At 36.8% G+C, this 20,614-nt stretch overlaps 2 protein-coding genes and 1 long non-coding RNA gene across 3 annotated transcripts in view; 1 reads left to right on the forward strand and 2 right to left on the reverse strand.

Annotated features, from left to right (window-relative positions):
• Positions 1-20,614, forward strand: part of LOC144433567 (uncharacterized) — a 70,948-nt gene that overhangs the window by 27,521 nt on the left and 22,813 nt on the right. The window lies entirely within an intron of this gene.
• LOC144433615 (uncharacterized) lies at positions 13,843-15,622 on the reverse strand. Its single transcript, XM_078121952.1, has 2 exons — positions 15,508-15,622; positions 13,843-14,815 (listed from the first exon to the last, which is right to left on the reverse strand). The coding sequence occupies exon 2, from the start codon at positions 14,737-14,739 to the stop codon at positions 13,843-13,845; it is 897 nt and encodes a 298-aa protein (XP_077978078.1). The 5' UTR covers positions 14,740-14,815; positions 15,508-15,622.
• On the reverse strand, positions 15,647-17,503 carry LOC144434669 (uncharacterized). Its single transcript, XR_013480836.1, has 4 exons — positions 17,449-17,503; positions 16,724-16,780; positions 16,507-16,569; positions 15,647-15,780 (listed from the first exon to the last, which is right to left on the reverse strand). It is a non-coding gene; the product is annotated as an uncharacterized LOC144434669 (long non-coding RNA).

Consider the following 20,614-nt stretch of genomic DNA (forward strand, 5'->3'; position numbering starts at 1 on the left):
GATAGCACAATCATGTGTCCTTAACATATAGGGCAGCAGGTTACTTTTACTTAGTATTGAATACAGTATATATTTCTTTATAGACGATAAAGTATCGAAGGAATCAAGCTAATGGCATGGTAGTAGTACAGAAGAAAAGTAAATTATATAGTCTATATTAACTCGTTTTGTGGTATTAGAGTTTGGGTGTTATAAGGTAGCTCTTGGTTGATATAGTGTATAGTCGGGCTAATATTGTATAGAGTTGGATATTATAATGAAGAGTCAAGTTGATATTATGTATAGTTCGGGTGATATATTGTAGAGTTAGGTTGATATGATGTAGGGTTGGGTTGATAGGGTGTAGAGTTGGATATAGTGAAGAATCACATCGTTATAGCATGTACTTCTTGTGATATAGTGTGCGCTTTTGACTTGATTACGTACAAATTAAATTGTAATCACTTTGAATTCAAGGTCAGTGATCTAAACGTTCACCATATCTTTGCCTTGCTGTACTAAGGTCGAATAAAACTGGTTCCGATTACCAACCTGTCAAACACAGTTCGGGTTAGTATTTGTTGTTGTTGTTGTTGTTGTTGTTGTTGTTGTTGTTTTGGGGGTTCTCATGAAATTCCAATTTGTCTGGTTTGTTTTGTCGACGTTATTGAAGATATTTCTTTCTCCTACCACAACATAAAATACAGGGTCGACTGGGAAAAGCTGGGCTGGGTCTCATAAGCGGAACCACACACACACTATACGATTTATTGGCGTACTTACGCTTTACTACAGATCAAATTTCCTCTGTCATCGGCATTGTCACCACTGTCGAGTTTCTCCTTGGGACACCTGCAGAGGACACACAACGAAATATCAGACAATACTCGGACATTTTAGTAAGAATGTCATTCAGCAATATTAAGAAAAAACGATTTATTATTGATGAGATTTGTTTACGTAGGAGATACCGGTATGAACCGTATCTCACCGTCTAAATACAAAAATAATGTACGATCCTCTATACTATTAGACGAGTCAAGTAAAAACACTGTTATTCACACATTTTAATAAATACTATTTCTTTCCGTTTCTTTCCAATTTCTTTTGAGAAATGTCTATGTATTTAAAGAGTGGATATGGCATTGTATGAAATGAGCCTAATTCTTCTTAGTTTAAACCAAACCCGTCCATATTTATCGTGCATTGTATCACTTTTTCACAGCGTTTAATTTTATTACATACACACACACATACATACATACATACATACATACATACATACACACACACACACACACACATACATACATACATACATACATACATACATACATACATACATACATACATACATACATACATACATACACACACACATACATACATACATACATACATACATACATACATACATACATACATACATACACACATACATACACACATACATACATACATACATACATACATACATACATACACACACAGACACACACACACACATACATACATACATACATACATACATACATACATACATACATACATACTGATCGACCAACCGACCAACCCTGATTTCCCCAGGATTTGTGATAAATGATTGAAATGGTCGAGTTTGTTTTTTTAATACGTCAACAATACTTACTCTACACCAGAATACAACTCTGACATTTCCTAAAAGAATAAATCAAAATAGAATAAACAAAGAAAACAAGAACATGTAATTAAATATGTACAATGGACACTACAGGGCAGTAAGTCTGCAATTCCTATTTCCCTTAAGATATGAAATTTCTCACTGACTCTGTTATACATCTACTATTATCTCTACTTTTAAACGATGGGAGACAGAAAACAAAAAATCGCATTTGAGTCCAATTATATTATCATTTCTACTCCTTTTTCGTCTTTAAATTTCTTTCTAAGGTAGTACCATAACCAGCAGTTACACACGTAAACAGAATGAGTTAGCATAGAAATATGCATATAATTTAAGTGTGTATCATGGCGACGTTTTAATTCTAATAATTATTAACAGTCAGTCATTTCACCTCTTACAACAATAATTTAAACAAAGTTATTTTCTAAAGTTCAGTCATATTAATCAGACTTACTCGAGACACAATAATATCAAACTAAGTATGATTACATAGTTATATACTAACTTACCAATGTGACCTGGTCTTGAACAACGAAAGGGAGAGGTATTCAGCAACGTTTTTTCTCACGTAAGGTCACTTTCGAATCATTTACATATAATTGGTATATGTACGACGTAACAACACCTTACCACGTGACTTGAAAGTTTTTCAATCACAAATTAGAATTAGATTGGAATGCATTGTATCCGATATTACAACGAATAGATATATTATAATATTGAATGCATTAAATTTCAGCTGTTGTATTCATGACTATGTGCCTATTACATAGGGCCTGAATTTAGACGTGGGTGACGTCACACAACAGGGTGTCGACCCTTCCAAAGTTTGGTGAATTTCGGATAGTAATGTTCGCAATTAGTAATAACATTCACACTAAACATCTCGAGGTTATGATAAGTATTAGATCTTGAAAATTTAAAATGTGTTTTTCATTTGCCAAATTACAGTACTCTGAAATTCTGCGAGTTAAATATTTACAGTGTCGAGTTACATGATATTATGTGACCGTGTGTTCGTTGTTATATACGTACAAGTACAATGTGAAAAGAAAAAAATACTGAAAGTAAATTTCATGTGTACTTTAAGTGACTTATTATTACTAAATTAATACATGGATTAACTGACATGTTTCAAATTTGACGAAAAGTAGAAGACAATAGTACAACCGTACAACGAAACTTCACTATAATTGAACCCCCACGGTTGTCATTTTTTCCATTTCACTGTGCTGTCAAGCGGAAGTGTCGTTGAAAATGTGTGTATCATCTCTGGATCTCAGACCACTATATAGTGTCAGAGGTAATATGTATCAATGACAGTTGTAATAGGTTCAGACAGAATGTTACAATGTAACACTCACAGACATGGTTTATTTGGTAGATACATTGTTTTGAATAATGGCTCAGACTTGTGTCTGGGATAGCACAATGATCAATCCTCTGGTATTGAAAATGTTGTGTCTGGTAACTTTGACTAATTATCACTTCTGTGAAACACTGTTGCAGTTACTACAGACTAGCGAACAGGCAGACAGATTCTCACTAAGCAGCATTTTCAAACGTAGATAACTAGATTGTTGGTTCAAGTATAATGACTGTACTTTCAACACAATTTTGATCGTGGTTGTATTCCCTCCGAGGGTATAATGTATCGAGGGAGAGGGTAAAAGAGAGTGACGGGGAGAGCAAACAAATATAATTGACAACTAACAGTCAGAAAGGTAATTCATAGACAATGTGAGGTATACTTTAGAATATAAATATTTTCATATTGATAATTGTTATTTGTCATTATTGAGATTGTGTTCATATCTGTACTGTTACTGGCAATATACTCATCAGACAGAATGCTCATTTACAAACACTTTGTGGAGACATCTTTGTCACTCTTATGTACATTCATGATCAACCCAACTTGAAGATGTGGAATATGTTGATATATTATTGGGAGACAAAAGGCCGGGGGCAACTGACCAGGGGGCAACGGGCCAAGGGGCAAAAGGACCAATTGGGCAATAGGTCGGGGAGCAAAGGGCCGGGGGCAACGGGCCTAGAACCATCCAATCACGTATGTCACAATTAAGTGAAACACAATGAATCTCAATACAACACAACACAACACAACACAACACAGCACATCATAACAACACAACACAACACAACACAACACAACACAACACAGCACAGCACAGCACAGCACATCATAACACATTACAGTACAGTACAGTACAGTACAGTACAGTACAGTACAGTACAACACAGAAGAATATAACACGAGACAACCAAGTAATCATATAAAGTGGCATGTACATTTAATCTGCTGACAGATTTGTGTAAAATTAAAACACACCTATCTCGGTACTGTCAAAGTCAGTACATAAATACATCCATTTAGGTCATAATACCAAACTATTCAAAACTGGTAACACTAGCAAGATGGCCACGTACTTATTTCAATTAAATTACCCCATATAACAAAATAATTCACCAAATTCAACACAAACACCTATTGTATTTTCGTCGTATAATTCATTTCATTATAGTTATTTTCTAGCTAAATTAATGAAAGAAATACATGGTTTACTTGATAGGAAAGAGTGGACACAGATACAACTAACGTAATCAGCCAATTTTCACCACCATGTCCGATAATTAGATGTTCACAAAGTTACAATGGCATAAATCTACATTAGGGCACAAAGATTCTCTAACATCATCAACTCCCTGGAGATCCTACAATCCCTGTAAAAAGTGAAATGAATAGTGTATAGGATATAGTTGTTATCTATCAGGTTTACTGGAAAACAGTGGTATTTCAGGTAAGGTTGCCGGTATACCACAAATAACAAAGTTAATCATTTGAAACGTGCTTGAAATGCATATTTGTTCAAATATTGTATACGAGTTATATTAATTATACTATTGTTCTTTTGAAACAGCGAACTTTCAAACATACAATGAAAGAGAATAAATGATAACTTTAGACGTTCAGGTTCACCCAGCTGTCCTTGTGAAAAAATATGGAATCCAAATGTACAGTTCAACGCAAATGTAGACGTGCCAAGATCTTTTGTTTTCGCGATTTCTTTTTTGATTTTCGTTTCTGACCCGAAGTGTCTTCTACATCTTCATCTGATTTGATGTCATCTGCAGACAGAACTCCTGTTTCGATTACTTTTTCTCCGTCATCTTCACTCTTGACATTTACAGCGCCCTCTAAGCTAACACCAGGTTCATTTATATTTAGGTCGCCTCCACCTTTGATATTTTCGAAGCTGACACCAGGGTTCTTTGCATTTTCATTCTGGCTTTCATGTTGGATATTTATGGTACGTTCTGAGCTGGCATTTCTTTTACTTCGAGTGCGTGGTGGCACCGGTGGCTGTGGTGCGACTCTTTTCTTTTTTCTTTTTGGTACTTTTTCTTCACTCGCAGATCTTGAACGATCACGACTTCGTCGTCTTGGAGGTGGGATTGGTGTTGTTGGTGTCTCTGTACTATCTTCCATTGGATGCAACTCGATATTGACTTGCGATACACCCGCCAAGGGTGTTTTTATTTCTTCGGTTTTCCTCCTCTTATGTCGAGAACGTGGAGGTGCTGTTGGAATCGTTGGTTCAATATTTAATTGGGGTGGCTCACTTGTGCCTTTGACCGTGATCAAATCTTCTTTTGATTGCGTTGCCAATGGATCTTCTTTCAGTTTTAACTCACTCGTTTGTATACCTTCAATCTCATCCTCTGCTGTTGTTTTTGTTTGTTTGGCTTTGCGAGTATCAACGCTATTTCCTTTACCTGAAAAGAATTCCGAAATTCTCTTTCCAAAGTTCCATCCTTCCTTTTTGTCATCTTCGACTAGTTTTGTTTGTAATTTAGGAGTAATGTGAAACTCTTTTGCCTTAGAATCTTCAATTGCCATGGTAGCAACATCCTTACGATCACTTTCAGTCTTTTCCTCACGAGTTGTATCTCTACCGACAGCAACGGCTTGTTTCACTTCGATCGTAGTGGACTCTGGCTCCAAGACCAAATTCCCAATGTTAAAGGTTTCTGTAACCTTCACTTCACCTATTACACCATCGACACGGGCGCCTTTCACCGTTTCTCCAACGACATCTTTTTCCCTCGAGGCAGAACTTAACAATTCGATTTCAGTTTCATCTTGTTTGACATCTTTACTTACATCATCTTCGTTGATTTCAACGACCGATTGCTCATTCAATTTGTTAGATAATTCATCCACTTTCAACTTCATTACCAATTGGGCTTCGGATTTTTGGATATCTTCATCTTCAATGTCATATACATCAGAACTACTGATGATTTCGAATTCACTGACGTCTTCTACATCATAATTTGATATTTCAATTAGAGAGCTTTGTTCCGATTCCAACTCGTTACTTCCGCCAACCTTTGGCATTACATTAGTAGTTGCTGTAGCAGGTACTGACAACTCAACTTGGGTTATGGCTTCTCCCCCTATATTGTCAACTTGGGTAATGGCTTCTCCCCCTACCTTGTCAATTTGGATTATGGCTTCTCCCCCTGCCTTGTCAACTTGGATAATGGCTTCTCCCTCTACCTTGTCAACTTGGGTAATGGCTTCTCCCCCTGCCTTGTCAACTTGGGTAATGGCTTCTCCCCCTGCCTTGTCAACTTGGGTAATGGCTTCTCCCTCTACCTTGTCAACTTGGATTATGGCTTCTCCCCCTGCCTTGTCAACTTGGGTAATGGCTTCTCCCTCTACCTTGTCAACTTGGATTATGGCTTCTCCCCCTGCCTTGTCAACTTGGGTAATGGCTTCTCCCTCTACCTTCTCAACTTGGATAATGGCTTCTCCCCCTGCCTTGTCAACTTGGATAATGGCTTCTCCCTCTACCTTGTCAACTTGGGTAATGGTTTCTCCCCCTACCTTGTCAACTTGGGTAATGGCTTCTCCCTCTACCTTGTCAACTTGGATAATGGCTTCTCCTTCTACCTTGTCAACTTGGGTAATGGCTTCTCCCCCTGTCTTGTCAACTTGGGTAATGGCTTCTCCCCCTGTCTTGTCAACTTGGGTAATGGCTTCTCCCCCTGTCTTGTCAACTTGGGTAATGGCTTCTCCCCCTGTCTTGTCAACTTGGGTAATGGCTTCTCCCTCTACCTTGTCAACTTGGGTAATGGCTTCTCCCTCTACCTTCTCAACTTGGATTATGGCTTCTCCCTCTACCTTGTCAACTTGGATTATGGCTTCTCCCCCTGCCTTGTCAACTTGGGTAATGGCTTCTCCCTCTACCTTCTCAACTTGGATTATGGCTTCTCCCTCTACCTTCTCAACTTGGATTATGGCTTCTCCCTCTACCTTCTCAACTTGGGTTATGGCTTTTACTTCTACCTTCTCAACTTGGGTTATGGCTTTTACTTCTACCTTCTCAACTTGGATTGTGGCTTCTCTCCCTACCCTCTCAACTAGGGTAACGACTTTCCCTTCTGCCTGCTGCTCTATCACATCACCGACTTCATGACTGCCTTCTTCTACTGCTTCCCCTAGGCCTTCTTCACCTGTCAATATTACCTCATTTTGTTCCGCAGTTTCACTTGTCCCATCGTTAACTTCAGCATTCATTGACACTAATTGCTCATTTGCGTTGATTACTTCTCCTTCTGTCCCAACTGTCACATCGATTTCTTGGCTGCCTTGCTCTCCTCCAAGAAGGATAGAATTAGAAGTATTGTCCTCTTCTACTGCTTGTTTCACTTCGATCGTAGTGGACTCTGGCCCCGAGTCCAAATTCCCAATAACCTCCACTTCACCTATTATACCATGGACACGGGTGCCTTTCACAATTTCTCCAACAATGTCTTTTTCCCTCATGGCAGAACTTTTCAATTCAATTTCAGTTTTATTTTGTTTGACATGTTTACCCACATCATCTTGGTTGATTTCATCAATCGATGGCTCATTGTTGGACAATTCGTCCATTTTTAACTTCAATACCAATTGGGCTTCGGATTCTTGGCTATCTTCAAGTTCAATGTCATTTACATCAGAACTACTGGTGATTTCACTGACGTCTTCTACATCAGAACTCGACACTTCAATTAGAGAAATTTGATCTGATTCCAACTCGCTACCTCCACCAACCTTTTGCATTACATTAGTAGTTGTTGTAGCAGGTACTGACAACTCAAGTTTGGTTATGGCTTCTCCTTCTACCTTGTCAACTTGGGTAATGTCTTCTAGTGTAAGGTCTTCTTTTACATCCTCCTCAATGTCGGCATGGATTGACCATAATTCGGTTTCTGATCTGTCTGACTTTGTTGAGACATAACTCTCAATGTTGGGCGGATCAGTTTTTGGAAGCATTGGTGCCTCTTCCCCAACATCAATACCACCACCATCACCACCATCATCATCATCATCATCATCATCATCATCATCATCATCATCATCATCATCATCATCATCATCACCATCATAATCATCATCATCATCACCGCTGAGAGTTGATGATGCATTTTTTGTCGGATCATCATCCAACAATGCGGTGCTTTCCGATACATATTCTGCTTTAATGTATTCTACTTTAGTGTATTGTACTTTAGTGTCCTGGTCACCAGCCCCGTCAACATCAATACCTTCTTCCACATCGTCCACAGCACCACTGCCAGAACCAAGTTTAGCTCCGTCCTTCTCATCCGAGGCAAATGTCTTGTAGACACCAGTTCCAGAGGATGGAGCCGCTTCCCCCTTACCAAATTTGGACATTGGATGTTTCTTTTGACGCTTTCCACCACAGGGTCTAACCCAACAGCAGATAACCACTCCCCAAAATGTGCCAAATGCAAAGCAAGAAAGAGCAACTGTTACTGTTACCCAACTGCATGAAAAGAAACAAACAAAAAGTTAGCGGATAAAGTAAAAATAGGTGTACAATGTTGTAATACCGGTTGGGTATGCTTATGCATATGACAATTACCAGCGTATGAAACGTGGTTATAAATTTACTCAAGTACCTTAATGTCTCTCTTCTTTATCTATCTATCTATCTATCTATCTATCTATCTATCTATCTATCTATCTATCTATCTATCTATCTATCTATCTATCTATCTATCTATCTATCTATCTATCTATCTATCTACCTACCTACCTACCTACCTACCTGTATGTCTGTCTGCCCACCTATCTATCTATCTATCTATCTATTTATCTATCTATCCATCTATCTATCTCTCTGTATGTCTCTCCCTCTCTCTCTCTCTCTCTCTCTATATATATATATATATATATATATATATATATATATATATATATATATATATATATATATATATATATATATATATCGATCTGCTAAGACAGTGCTCTATACCTCAGTGGCAGATCGCAATAGTTTTGGTAGTACTACCAAAACTATATATATATATATATATATATATATATATATATATATATATATATATATATATATATATATATATATATATATATATATATATCTGTCTCTTTGTCCGTCCATCCATCCATCAATCTATCCATCTATCTACCTAATATCTTAATGGCTATCCTAATGACTTGTACTATTTTTAATATTTACTCCAGGTGTAGAGTTTCCTTTTCTAAGACACTCTTAAATGTTACAATCGTCTTAAAAGCTTAACTTTGTTTATCGTTTCAGTTGGAAAAAAACCCTCCAGATGGATCATACTAACATAGCATCATAATCAACCTTATTTCCTACTACTTCAATTCTCATAAATTGTCATGTATCACGGTTATACTTACTGGTCATTCCAAAATTGATTCCAACCACTCACAGCGTTATTACAACTGTAAAAAAAATTCAAACATGCTCAAAATAAAATGACGCGAGGTGAGTTTATAAAATATTACCTACCCAACATTGGTTTTTTAAATGCCCTCATAAAAAAACTATCAAACTATTTTAGTATAATAATATGTTCACGTCGATGCATGTCCTCTAAGATATTACATTTGGTATTTGGCATTGTTAGAACAGTTGACTGTATAGTATTACTCGTAACTCGACAGTTTTTGTAGCACTGCATATAAAAGCGTTATGTCATCGGATCGTTTACAAGTTATATCTTTATACCAAGTTTCAGTTCAGTCAATTACGGATGATATTTAAGTATGCTTTAGTGAATAGAATACTGCAAGAACTTTTCAAAATATACATAAAAATACATAAAAATACGCCTCAAACATATAAGGTCAGCTTGTGTCCCTTTAAACACCAGCTTTACTTGTTACCGGTCCTTTTGAAATAATAAAAGAATGGGGGGGGGGGGTAGCGTATTGTTTTCAATGATATAGACAAATCTTTTATTGTTCCCATAGAGTTTATACAATATTCAGCGACCATAGTGGGTTTAATGACGAAGTTTTAATAGCAGGGAATAGGTTGGAATTTTCTTGAACAAAGGAGGCGAGACGAATTCTAGATCAAGATCACAGTAAACATTTTTGCCATCAGCACGTTTTATGTAGATATAGACCATTGGTTAAACAGTCGCGTGCTTGGTGATGCTTGGAAGAAGACAGAAGTCAGGTTTACCAACATACTATGTGGTACTATAAGGTACATCACCAAACTAGTCTTTGAAATGTCTAGATTATCATAGTTGATGAAGGCACTCCAAAAAAAAATTAACGAGCTAAATTTTATTCGACGCGTCTGTACAAAACCTGGTTAATGTTTAACAGGTGCATTGTGCATATATATATGATGCTAAATATGATAGTCCTGTGAGCACACTTCTGCACATATGAATAAAAACATTGTATGTTTAGGATTGCAAGCAGCTTGCCAAAGTTAAGTGTTCAGTTTGTCCCTAATATGATTCACAGCCATAGTGACAGGAATGTAGAACCATTTTTGTACATTTTATTTTACACCCTGTCATCAGATATACATAGACTCATCCAGTGACCATCGGTCAAAGTGGGGGGGGGGGGGGTATTACAGGAACACACAGCTCAAAATAAAAATTGTATGTCAAAATGTTCAATAGCAGAGAAATTACTAGAGATCATGTAAGCCATAAACCCTATAGATTAGCTAATTGGATCACTTTATAGCTAAATGATGCTGGCTTGGATTTTCACTTACATGAAGCATAACGATTCGATTTTGACACAATGATAGACATATTTGAACTCTAGATTTACGATAACATGGACACAACACAGCTCTAGCACAATATCCTTTACCCAATAACATTGAAAAGTGATAAGCATTAATATTCTACTACATCAGCAGTAGAAACAGGCTTCTACTGAAAACATCACACTCAACATACCCACTGTGATATGCAAGACACTTATGTAATTGTTTCTTTTGTATTTGATGTTGTCTGAGTGTGTGTAAAGAATATCATGTTTAATACATGAGTGAAACACCTAGCCAACATCATTTTAAAAATACATACCTGCCGCCAGTGCATGATTTGGTCTCAACCTGATAAAGTAAACATATAAAAGGAAATATAGATATGAATTTGAACTGGCAGTGTTGTCAACAGTATATATTTTAGGTTTTGCAAAATATGCCTGGTGATGAAGTCCCACTTGTAAAGTTGTGAGGGATTGGAAGGTCATCTAGCAAACCAGATTCGTTTTTTATATTCATAGTCAAATTCTATACTCCAAGTTCTAGTTCAACAAAATCTGATGAATGAGCTTCATAGTTGGAATGCTTTTTATTTAAACTAAAGATCAATGCCTTATAAGCTCGCCATGGTCTTAGTTGCTAATATGATACAGACTCGAATTTAGTCTAGCTGTGTCAATGTAACACCATATTAATTAAATACACCAATCAACATAGGTAGCCTTGTCAAATAAAGGAAGCAAATACAATCTACTTCTTAATGACACAGACATCTAGACATAATATGTATTTTAAAATTTACAAAATAGATTCTGAACTTTACAAAAGAACATAGCGTGTCTGGAATAGTACTGCTACTTACCGCTAGTGCGGCAATGAAGAGGGTGGCCAGAAAATACCCAACTTCTAGTACATGGGCCGCCATTCGAATCTCGGTATTTCCACCCGTCATATGATTTTAATGTATTCATGACATTAATTTGCGTCTGATATGAATAGACCCAATAACAATATAACATATATTCTTCAACTTTATTCAAACCATTCAAAGGAATTCCATGCATTCATGTTTTTTATAGGGGGAACTGTTAACAATAGGACGGCTATTACATGTATTGTAATTCCCGTGAATTGACCATTTTAAATTTGGTGCCAATAATTTATATCTGGTAAATCTATCAATAAAGTTATTATGTTACAACTTCGACCAGTATAACACAATTATGGTTAAATATACTTTTGTAACTAAAATCAACTGTTATCATATAAACTATTTTTATTGCCGCCAACCTGATTGAAATAAAATTGATGCAGGGTCGTGACTCGTGACGTAACATGTGGAATATTCAATCCTTTCAATAAAGCAGGTAGCAACTTACACAGCATCAAAATGTCCTTTCAAATATAGGCGCTATCTCAGTTATGAGTTGTTTTTTATAAAGTTATATCCTTAACCGTATCGAAGTTCGGCCACAGTAAGCTTACTGTAACAGTGTCAAGTCAAACTCCACAGCTCCCACATATAAAGTCACCCTTCTAATTATAATTTTTTTAATAATCTAAATTACTCTAAAATGGGATGGCAACCTTAACTGCCACGCCAACACCTTCACGGTTACAAACACAACAAGTGTAACTTTTGCGCTGACATTAATAACACAAAGTGCTGTTTTTCCACGAGTTTTGACGTGGTAACCTGTAACCACCATAAAGAAAACAAAATGTATATCCTTCATTGTAAACTATGGAAGTATTCATTCATGAATAGTATAAATTGCAACTCGGACCACTAAATATTCTTTTTAAATTAGTGGTCTGAGATTGCAAGTAAGGCTATCATCTATACTACCCTGGTTAGTTGCCTGCTTCAAAAAATCTATTGATAAGGACGACCGTACTGAATTAGTTCTCATGACCATATCAACCCTACATTTCTTCTATCTGGCGAATACAAAAAATGACACCCTCTACGGCATGATTAGAAAAATCACAAGGTGATCACTGATTGTAAGATGGTGACCCTATGAATGTGTATCTGAGTGAAAAGTATCGTTTATTGCTGGAATTTGAGAACTTTTAATACAAATGATTCAAAGTTTCCTTCTGACTTTAACTGTCATTTCTGATAAATTGTAAGTGTCACCAAAATGTACAATAAACTACTCATTTTTCTTACTTTTTTTTTTAATTTGTAACCTACCGACCACCCGGTTTTATGATGAGAAACATAAGGCGCCTGAAAATGAACTCTGATTTGAATGTCATTGCAAATGTCAGCAATGCGCATGCGTTATCTAAATAGTGACGAACAAACACATGAAAAGAAATGTTACGTATGATAATTAGTGTAGCCCAACTCAGTCCATGAGCCTGGCTCAGATTTCAGTACATACCTTGTGTGAGATTGTATATCAGTGTTATTTACATGTAACTAGAAGATATAACAGATGACACTAACTCGATACTTATTCTTCAAACTGGTTATTTGATGCTCAGAGAAATTAGAAGTTATTATACCAACTATATTTGTGCATACACACACCTTCAAAAAACCAAACAACCAATACTGTATCCACTGTTAATGCACTTTATTCACGTTCATCGATCACCTAAGTTGTGATAACAAATATATACAAATTGATTATATGAATATTTCTATACAAGGGAATCGAGAATATTAAGACATCAAAGAGACGAAAAGATAGTTTCAAGAGAGATACACATGGCAATTCAGAAACCCAAACAATATAATGCATATTGGGGAATCCCCTTTAACTTTTACTGAACGTGCTTATCAGGTAACAGGGCCCATTTCACTGTAAAATCTTATACACACGTACACACACAGACACAAACACAAACACAAACACAAACACAAACACAAACACAAACACACACACACACACACACACAAACAAACACAAACACAAACACAAACACAAACACACACACATACATACACACACACACACATACATACATACATACATACATACATACATACATACATACATACATACATACATACATACATATGCATACAGTATCAAACTTCATTTCAAGTCAGATCTGTTGTATTTATCAAGCTTCATCACTACTGCTACTACTGCTGCTGCTGCTGCTGGAGCTGCTGCTGCTGCTGCTGGAGCTGCTACTGCTTGTGCCACTTTTACCTTTGGAAGATGACCTTTTTCGTTCTCTTGACTTCCCTTTATCCTTGGGTATTTTAGTTTTCTTCTTACCCTTGTCCCCTTCTGTTTTTCTCTTAGTCTTGTCTCGTTCCTTCTTTGGTTTCCTTTCACGTTCCTTCTTTGGTCTCTTTTCTCGTTCCTTCTTTGGTTTCTTTTCTCGTTCCTTCTTTGGTTTCTTTTCTCGTTTTTCTTTCCCCTTATCATCCTTTGCCTTCTCTTCACGTGGCCCTGTATCCGTTTTTACGCCTACAGTACCAGGATGTTTTGGTTCAGACTCAACTGGAACTTGTTGTGTGCTGATAATCTCTCTTGGTGGTGTCTCTTTGATAGTTGTATCTCCCATCATTTGTCCAGTTGTTCCTTCAACTCTTGGTTCAGGAACTACTGTAGTCCCCGGTATCGCCCCTAGAGCCCCTACTGATCTCGATTCTATGATGGGTCCTACATCAGGAAGGAGATCAGTTGCAATGCCTGGTGGTGGTGGTGCATTGAGGCCTCGTTCTACATCTCTTATTGGACCCCTTATGACACTTGCCATGTCAGATGGCCCACCACCCTGACCAGTACCAGACCACTCACTACTTGGGTCAGTACGAGACGACCAACCACCCTGACCAGTACCAGACGACCCACCACCTGGACCAGTACCAGGCGACCCACCGCCCGGACCAGCACCATCTAAATTAGAAGCAAATGTGTCGTACGTTCCCACTTCAGGCAGTAGAGGTGACCCTTCTCCCCCTATGCTTGGCATAGCGGATGCACTGGTTCGGGCCTTTTTCTCCATCCGCTTTTTATATACACCCACTCCAACAGCAGCGCCGAGTCCAAAAGTGGCTATGGGAATAACGACATTAGGCCATCTGAAAAGATTAGTTACAAATATAGTTATTCAACAATAACTTAGTGTTTAATTAATAATGGCAATTATGGCGAAATGGCAATATATATAGAAACAATTGTCAGTTGCATATGGTAGGGTATGCTATGACATATTATAGAAAATCGTCATTACGCAAATTAAAGTTATGGTTGTCGTGGAAACGTGAAGCCAAAGTATTCCAAGAGACGATGTAAGGGAAAATTGCAAAAATATTGTTTCAAAAGCACTTGGGCAAGTTTGCATGCAAACTTGAGAGCAAATTGTGCTTTTTTTCCTTACCGATACATACACACATACATTTATAATTTGCTATTGCGATTACATAGTAATTGAAGACGCCCATATGTAATTATACTAGGATCTCTTTCCATATGTAAATGCCAAGAGTTTGAAAAACTCTGTGTACTTGAAAAACTTTTCACAAATTGAACAGCACATACAATGACGTAAGCATTGTAAACAACGACATAAACAACACATAATGACGTAAACATCAGATAAAAATATGTAAACATCACATATAATGACGGAAAGCGCACAAATGATGACAATGTAAACATCACATTTGATGACGTATATATCATATATTAAACGTCACATACATAAACATTACAGATAATGATGATGTAAACATAACACACAAAACATGTAGTGATGTCAATTTCAACATACTGTTCGCTCAGCCACTGCGTCCAATTACTTTGACTTTGACCTTGAGAACTTTGACTGTTATCTCCATTATTGTTTTGGTCTTCCTGGGTGCCGTCGTCTTGACTACCGTCTTCATTTGAACTCTCTCCCTCTCCTCCAGGTTCGGTGTTCATGGGCTGTGTGCTCGTCCGACTGCTTTCATTCTCTTCGTCCTGTGTACTAGTATTCTGAGTGGTCGTAGCGTCGTTGCTGCAACATTCGTTTTTACCACAGCAATGTTCGTCCTCGCCACATCTGGAACAGAGTGCAGATATTGACAATATTGATCTGTAAGCTTGAAACCTGCGCTAGCTGCAACTGGGACTTTTTTCCATCAAGTAACCAAAGTCTTTATTCACTACACTGAAAAATGCTAAATTATTTACAAAAAATACATTGTGTATGCTAATTAGTCGTCAAGGAGGACTACAGAAACAAGTTGAAGGCGCTGATTTTTGGGTGCGGACCCCAAAATCAATGTACAGCTACCAAAAATATATTTACCCACAGGTGATGCAGTGCTGTTCAGAGTGTACGATATTCTGAGTAAGTTATTGTAAATAACAAAACATATTTTTTTTAAAAGTTCACTGTAGCTTTAACATCTATACCAGTTGGGTGGTTTACCATCACAACCGCCTCCTCCACCACCACCACCACCATCTACAACAACAACAACAACAACAACAACAACAACAACAACAACAACATCACCATCACTACCACCATCGTCGTCGTCATCATCATTTCACACATTTTTTACAAGACAGTATATTAATTTCACACTGAAGATTACCCTTTGCTATCAATGTTAAATAATAATAATAATAATAATAATAATAATAATAATAATAATAAGATAATTTGTAATGCGCCTCATCTCCGAAGAGCTCGAAGCGCAGAGGAAGAGTGGATACAGAAATAGTTAATTGAAATGTGATTTCAAGGTAATGTGTATTAAATAAAATAAACCGTACATACTTGTCTTCTTCACACGAGTCACAACATTTGTTAATTCCACAACAAGTCTGACTCTCGTTGCATCTAGGAATCGAATGATATAAAACGACGTTATGTCAAGTGTGTGACTACTGTTGTTTTCCAAAGAGCTCGAGGAAAGACGTATTTAGAAGTACGATCGTTTGCAGAACTTAACGATATGCTGCAAATCAATTTAAAATTATAAAGATTTCCTTACTTGCATATGAATGGACAACAAACATCGGTTCCACAGCAAAATTCGAAGAAGCTACATCTAGAGTTAAGGATGGAAAAGATTGCATTTCAGTAATGTAAAACTCACTCATACAGTCGTTTGTGCCACTTTACATGGTGATATGTAGACCTAACTAGCGCCACCTACGACTGTATCTGTGCAATCTGTAAACTGCTGGAAAAGAGTAATAAATTTGAAAGGTTCATTGTCAGAGGTTTTAATTAATTCCATTATCAACAGTTCATAGTTTCGTGTCTTCATTAATTCAACATTATTTAAATAGTCACCTACAAATATAATACCACAGAAAAGGCCACAGCTTGCTCATTCACTCACATTTCGAACCAGTTCTAATTTTTAGTTTATTTTAGTGAATGCTTTTGATTATGTCGTCGTCATGGCAATCTCTTGATTGCTGAAAATTCATTACATCCCATTTGTTCCAATTCATTTACATTTATATCAATAATGACACGCTACCGTGTGTACTCCCGCCATATAGATTGAAGAAATAGTCTCCTGTCCATATATATATACGTCACATACATATTGAAGTAACAAATATTGGCGAATTTGCTTCGACGGCTAAACTGGTTATTACTTCTATTCCAGCTTGTTGTAGTACACTTTTTTCCTGCAAACACGTGTTGTGAGCTGGTGGCGCAACTTAAATAAATCTTGACCCATGCGACAATACTAAAACTTACGTCACATTCGTACAGTTGTGGTTACAGCACTCATTTTCTCCACAACAGTACGAATTTGGAAGACACCTGTGAATATGAAAAATAATATATCTTAGGTTATACTGGTTTCTGACGTCACTCAATGATTACGTTAGTGTTTACATTCATCTAGATAGTTTACAATACTGATATTTCAGAATATTTATAACTTTTTTATTTAAACATTATAAGTTAACTAACTTTGAGTATTATGTTTCTGTAGAAATGGTTCGTGACCAACTAAAGAAGTTTATAGCTAAAGTTGGACAATGTTGTCTGCTCTAGTGTCACGTGATTGTTCTTATTATTCTACGAATGAACTGTTTCAATGTATCATTGCAAAATGCTGACACAAAAGTTGTACACAGGAAATATAGTACCACCTAGTAGCCTAGCCATACTTTGATTTGAATTTTTTTATAAATCTGAAATTGGTCAAAATATCTGTGAATCAGTGCATGATTTTTTACATATCTGGAAATGCCAGCTGGCAGCCATATTGAAAAATGGCGGCCATATTTGAAGTGCACTCTCCCTGTGTAGCGCCTCCTCGCAGTCATTACACTCCCCGCATTTCAAAGTGAAGGGAGGGTGTTTCAAGTAGCCAACGTTGTTTTCACAATTTGTGTACTAAATGAATTACTTTTAACAAATGCCAATGTCAAAAGTGAACAATCGTGTAAACTATCCACTTAATTGTATCATAGACGCAACACACATAACAACAAACAATATCAAAGGAAGACGTAAAGAAATAAATAGAAATGTAGTACGTCTCGTACCATATATCCGTACAGTTATGTTCACAGCATGTATCGTTATCACAGCAGTACTCATCTACGTCACATCCATATAATATAGTTTGTTCCAACAAATCTATCGGTGAAGAATGTTTGTATCTTCAAAGAGAACAAACGATGCATCATTACTAAATTGTAATTGTTGGCAATCAAATTCACCCTGGTCAAAACACAGGGACATTTAACCATATGAAGGTATTGCATGCCCCGTTACATTTACCAATCGATATGCAGAAGTAAAGATAAAATTTCTGTAAGTCCATCAGTTACTTGGTGACATACATTATGTACATGTGTACATGTACTAGTATTCTCCCCTGTACAGTGTACAATTTTTCTCAAAGTGAAAAATATTTAAAATAAAAACCACATTTCAGTATATCAAATGTCAATGTCGATGCATACCTTCTATGACAATTGTTCTGGCATTGTTAGAACAGTTGATTGCATAGTAGGGATTTCCTGAACATTTTTATGCGTATAATAAATTACGTCATCGGCTCGTTTATGAGTAATATCTTGATACCAGGTTTGAGTTCAGTCAGTCACAAGTGATAGCCAAGTGTGTACTTCAATAAGTACAATACTTTAAGTACCTTATAAACATGCATCATAAACTATACCCAAGCACGTGTAAACTCAGTTGTACCCCTTTAAATCTCATGTAACCGACGAGGGCGCTCCAAGGCGATGGTACATGGGCGTGATCTAAGCAAATTTCAAGGTTGTGAGGGAGACTAAACTTAACACTATGTACAACCCAGAACTCGTAAAAATCATCAAATGTTCTGGGCCGTTAACCAAATGTTTTTTCACTTGCCTGGTCTGTGTACAGTTGTATTCGCAACACGTATCGTTATCACAGCAGTATTCATTGATGTCACAGCTGTTAAAATTATAAAGAAATATGTTACATAAATGATACATTAATTATTCTTACTCTTGCCCTCGGGCGTTTGCTTTCAGTAATGGTAAAGTCATGAAACGGTGGTATCATCCTTATTACCATGGTCTATTTTGTGGATAACAGAAAATCACTAAGGCAGTAGACTTGAACATAAGATGCAGAAGTTCTAAATAACCTATTAGGAACACGTTTCGTTTAACATATTAAAGCTTAGCTATAGGTTTCGGCTCGCCATTTACAACCCTTGTACCAGTTGTCTAGTAATATTGTGTTGATGATAACATCGTTTTATCAGTAGTAATCAATTAAAACTGAAAAGTTGTTTCCTTATCACAATATCAAACACTGAGACATATATTGATACAAAATACATTGAGTGTCTCTGATGCCATGTTCTTATCGGTTTGTTTTTTGTTTGTGAAAGTTAGTCACATTGCCATATACAATATGTCTAACTTTTACAGACATAAACAAACTGATAAAATCATCGCATGCATCTACATCTGAAGCTCCCGCTATTGTTTTTGTTTCAATGTACGACAGTTGGTAGTGTGATAAGAAGACATTTTAGCACCTTCAAAGCCAGTTTTTATTGTCCACCACTGATAAAATAACGTTCTGATCAACAGCATTTCTAGGCAACTGATGCAAAGGTAGTAAATGGGACAGGAAGTATAACTTTAAATCTGTTAGTACTGAGACTACATGTTTAAATCGTGCATTTATCTAAATTTGTCCCCAAAGAAGATACCTGTGCAGTCGGGTTGCCACAGCTGTATCACGTCAGCCTAGCCAACAGTGACGAGGAGAATGAAATAATTGGAGGAGTGTGACCTGCCTTGTTCGTGAACAGTTGTATTTACAGCAAGTATCGTTACCACAGCAGTACTCGTCCAAACCACATCTGTCAATATAACGTGTAAAACAAATCTCATTAAAACCGCGTAGTACATGTACATGAATACGTAAGCGAATACAACCATCGTGAAGGAAGAAACAAACAAACAAACAATGACTTGATAAACAAGGGTGATTCTGTGAATAATTTTACCCCTAAAATGGCAATGGCATATACGTTTTTGATTGACATTGCCCCTATAGTATGAAATAACATAACAATTTATGAATACCATACCCCTTTCCCTGCAAAAAAAGTAGATATACGTTTGATAATGACATGGCCATAAAAATGGGATTTTATGTATATCTTTTCGACTGGCATAACCCCCCACCCCACCCCACCCCCACCCGGTCATTGAACACTGATGAATGGCATGACTCTAAAAATTGCTGGATATATGCCATGACCATTAATTAAAAGGCAATACCAATTATCGCTGTATTTGTATATGTATATGGTGGACTTATTTCTGTCATTGAGCCTTCAAAGATGATGTAATATCTAGAGTGTAATGTAATGATGATGTAATATCTAGAGTGC

This window comes from Glandiceps talaboti, chromosome 4, assembly GCF_964340395.1.
Source record: "Glandiceps talaboti chromosome 4, keGlaTala1.1, whole genome shotgun sequence".
Taxonomy (NCBI): Eukaryota; Metazoa; Hemichordata; class Enteropneusta; family Spengelidae; genus Glandiceps; species Glandiceps talaboti.

Bases quoted from the DNA above. Each gene is read 5' to 3' on its own strand.
- LOC144433615 (XM_078121952.1), bottom strand. From the start codon at position 14,739: ATGGAGAAAAAGGCCCGAACCAGTGCATCCGCTATGCCAAGCATAGGG.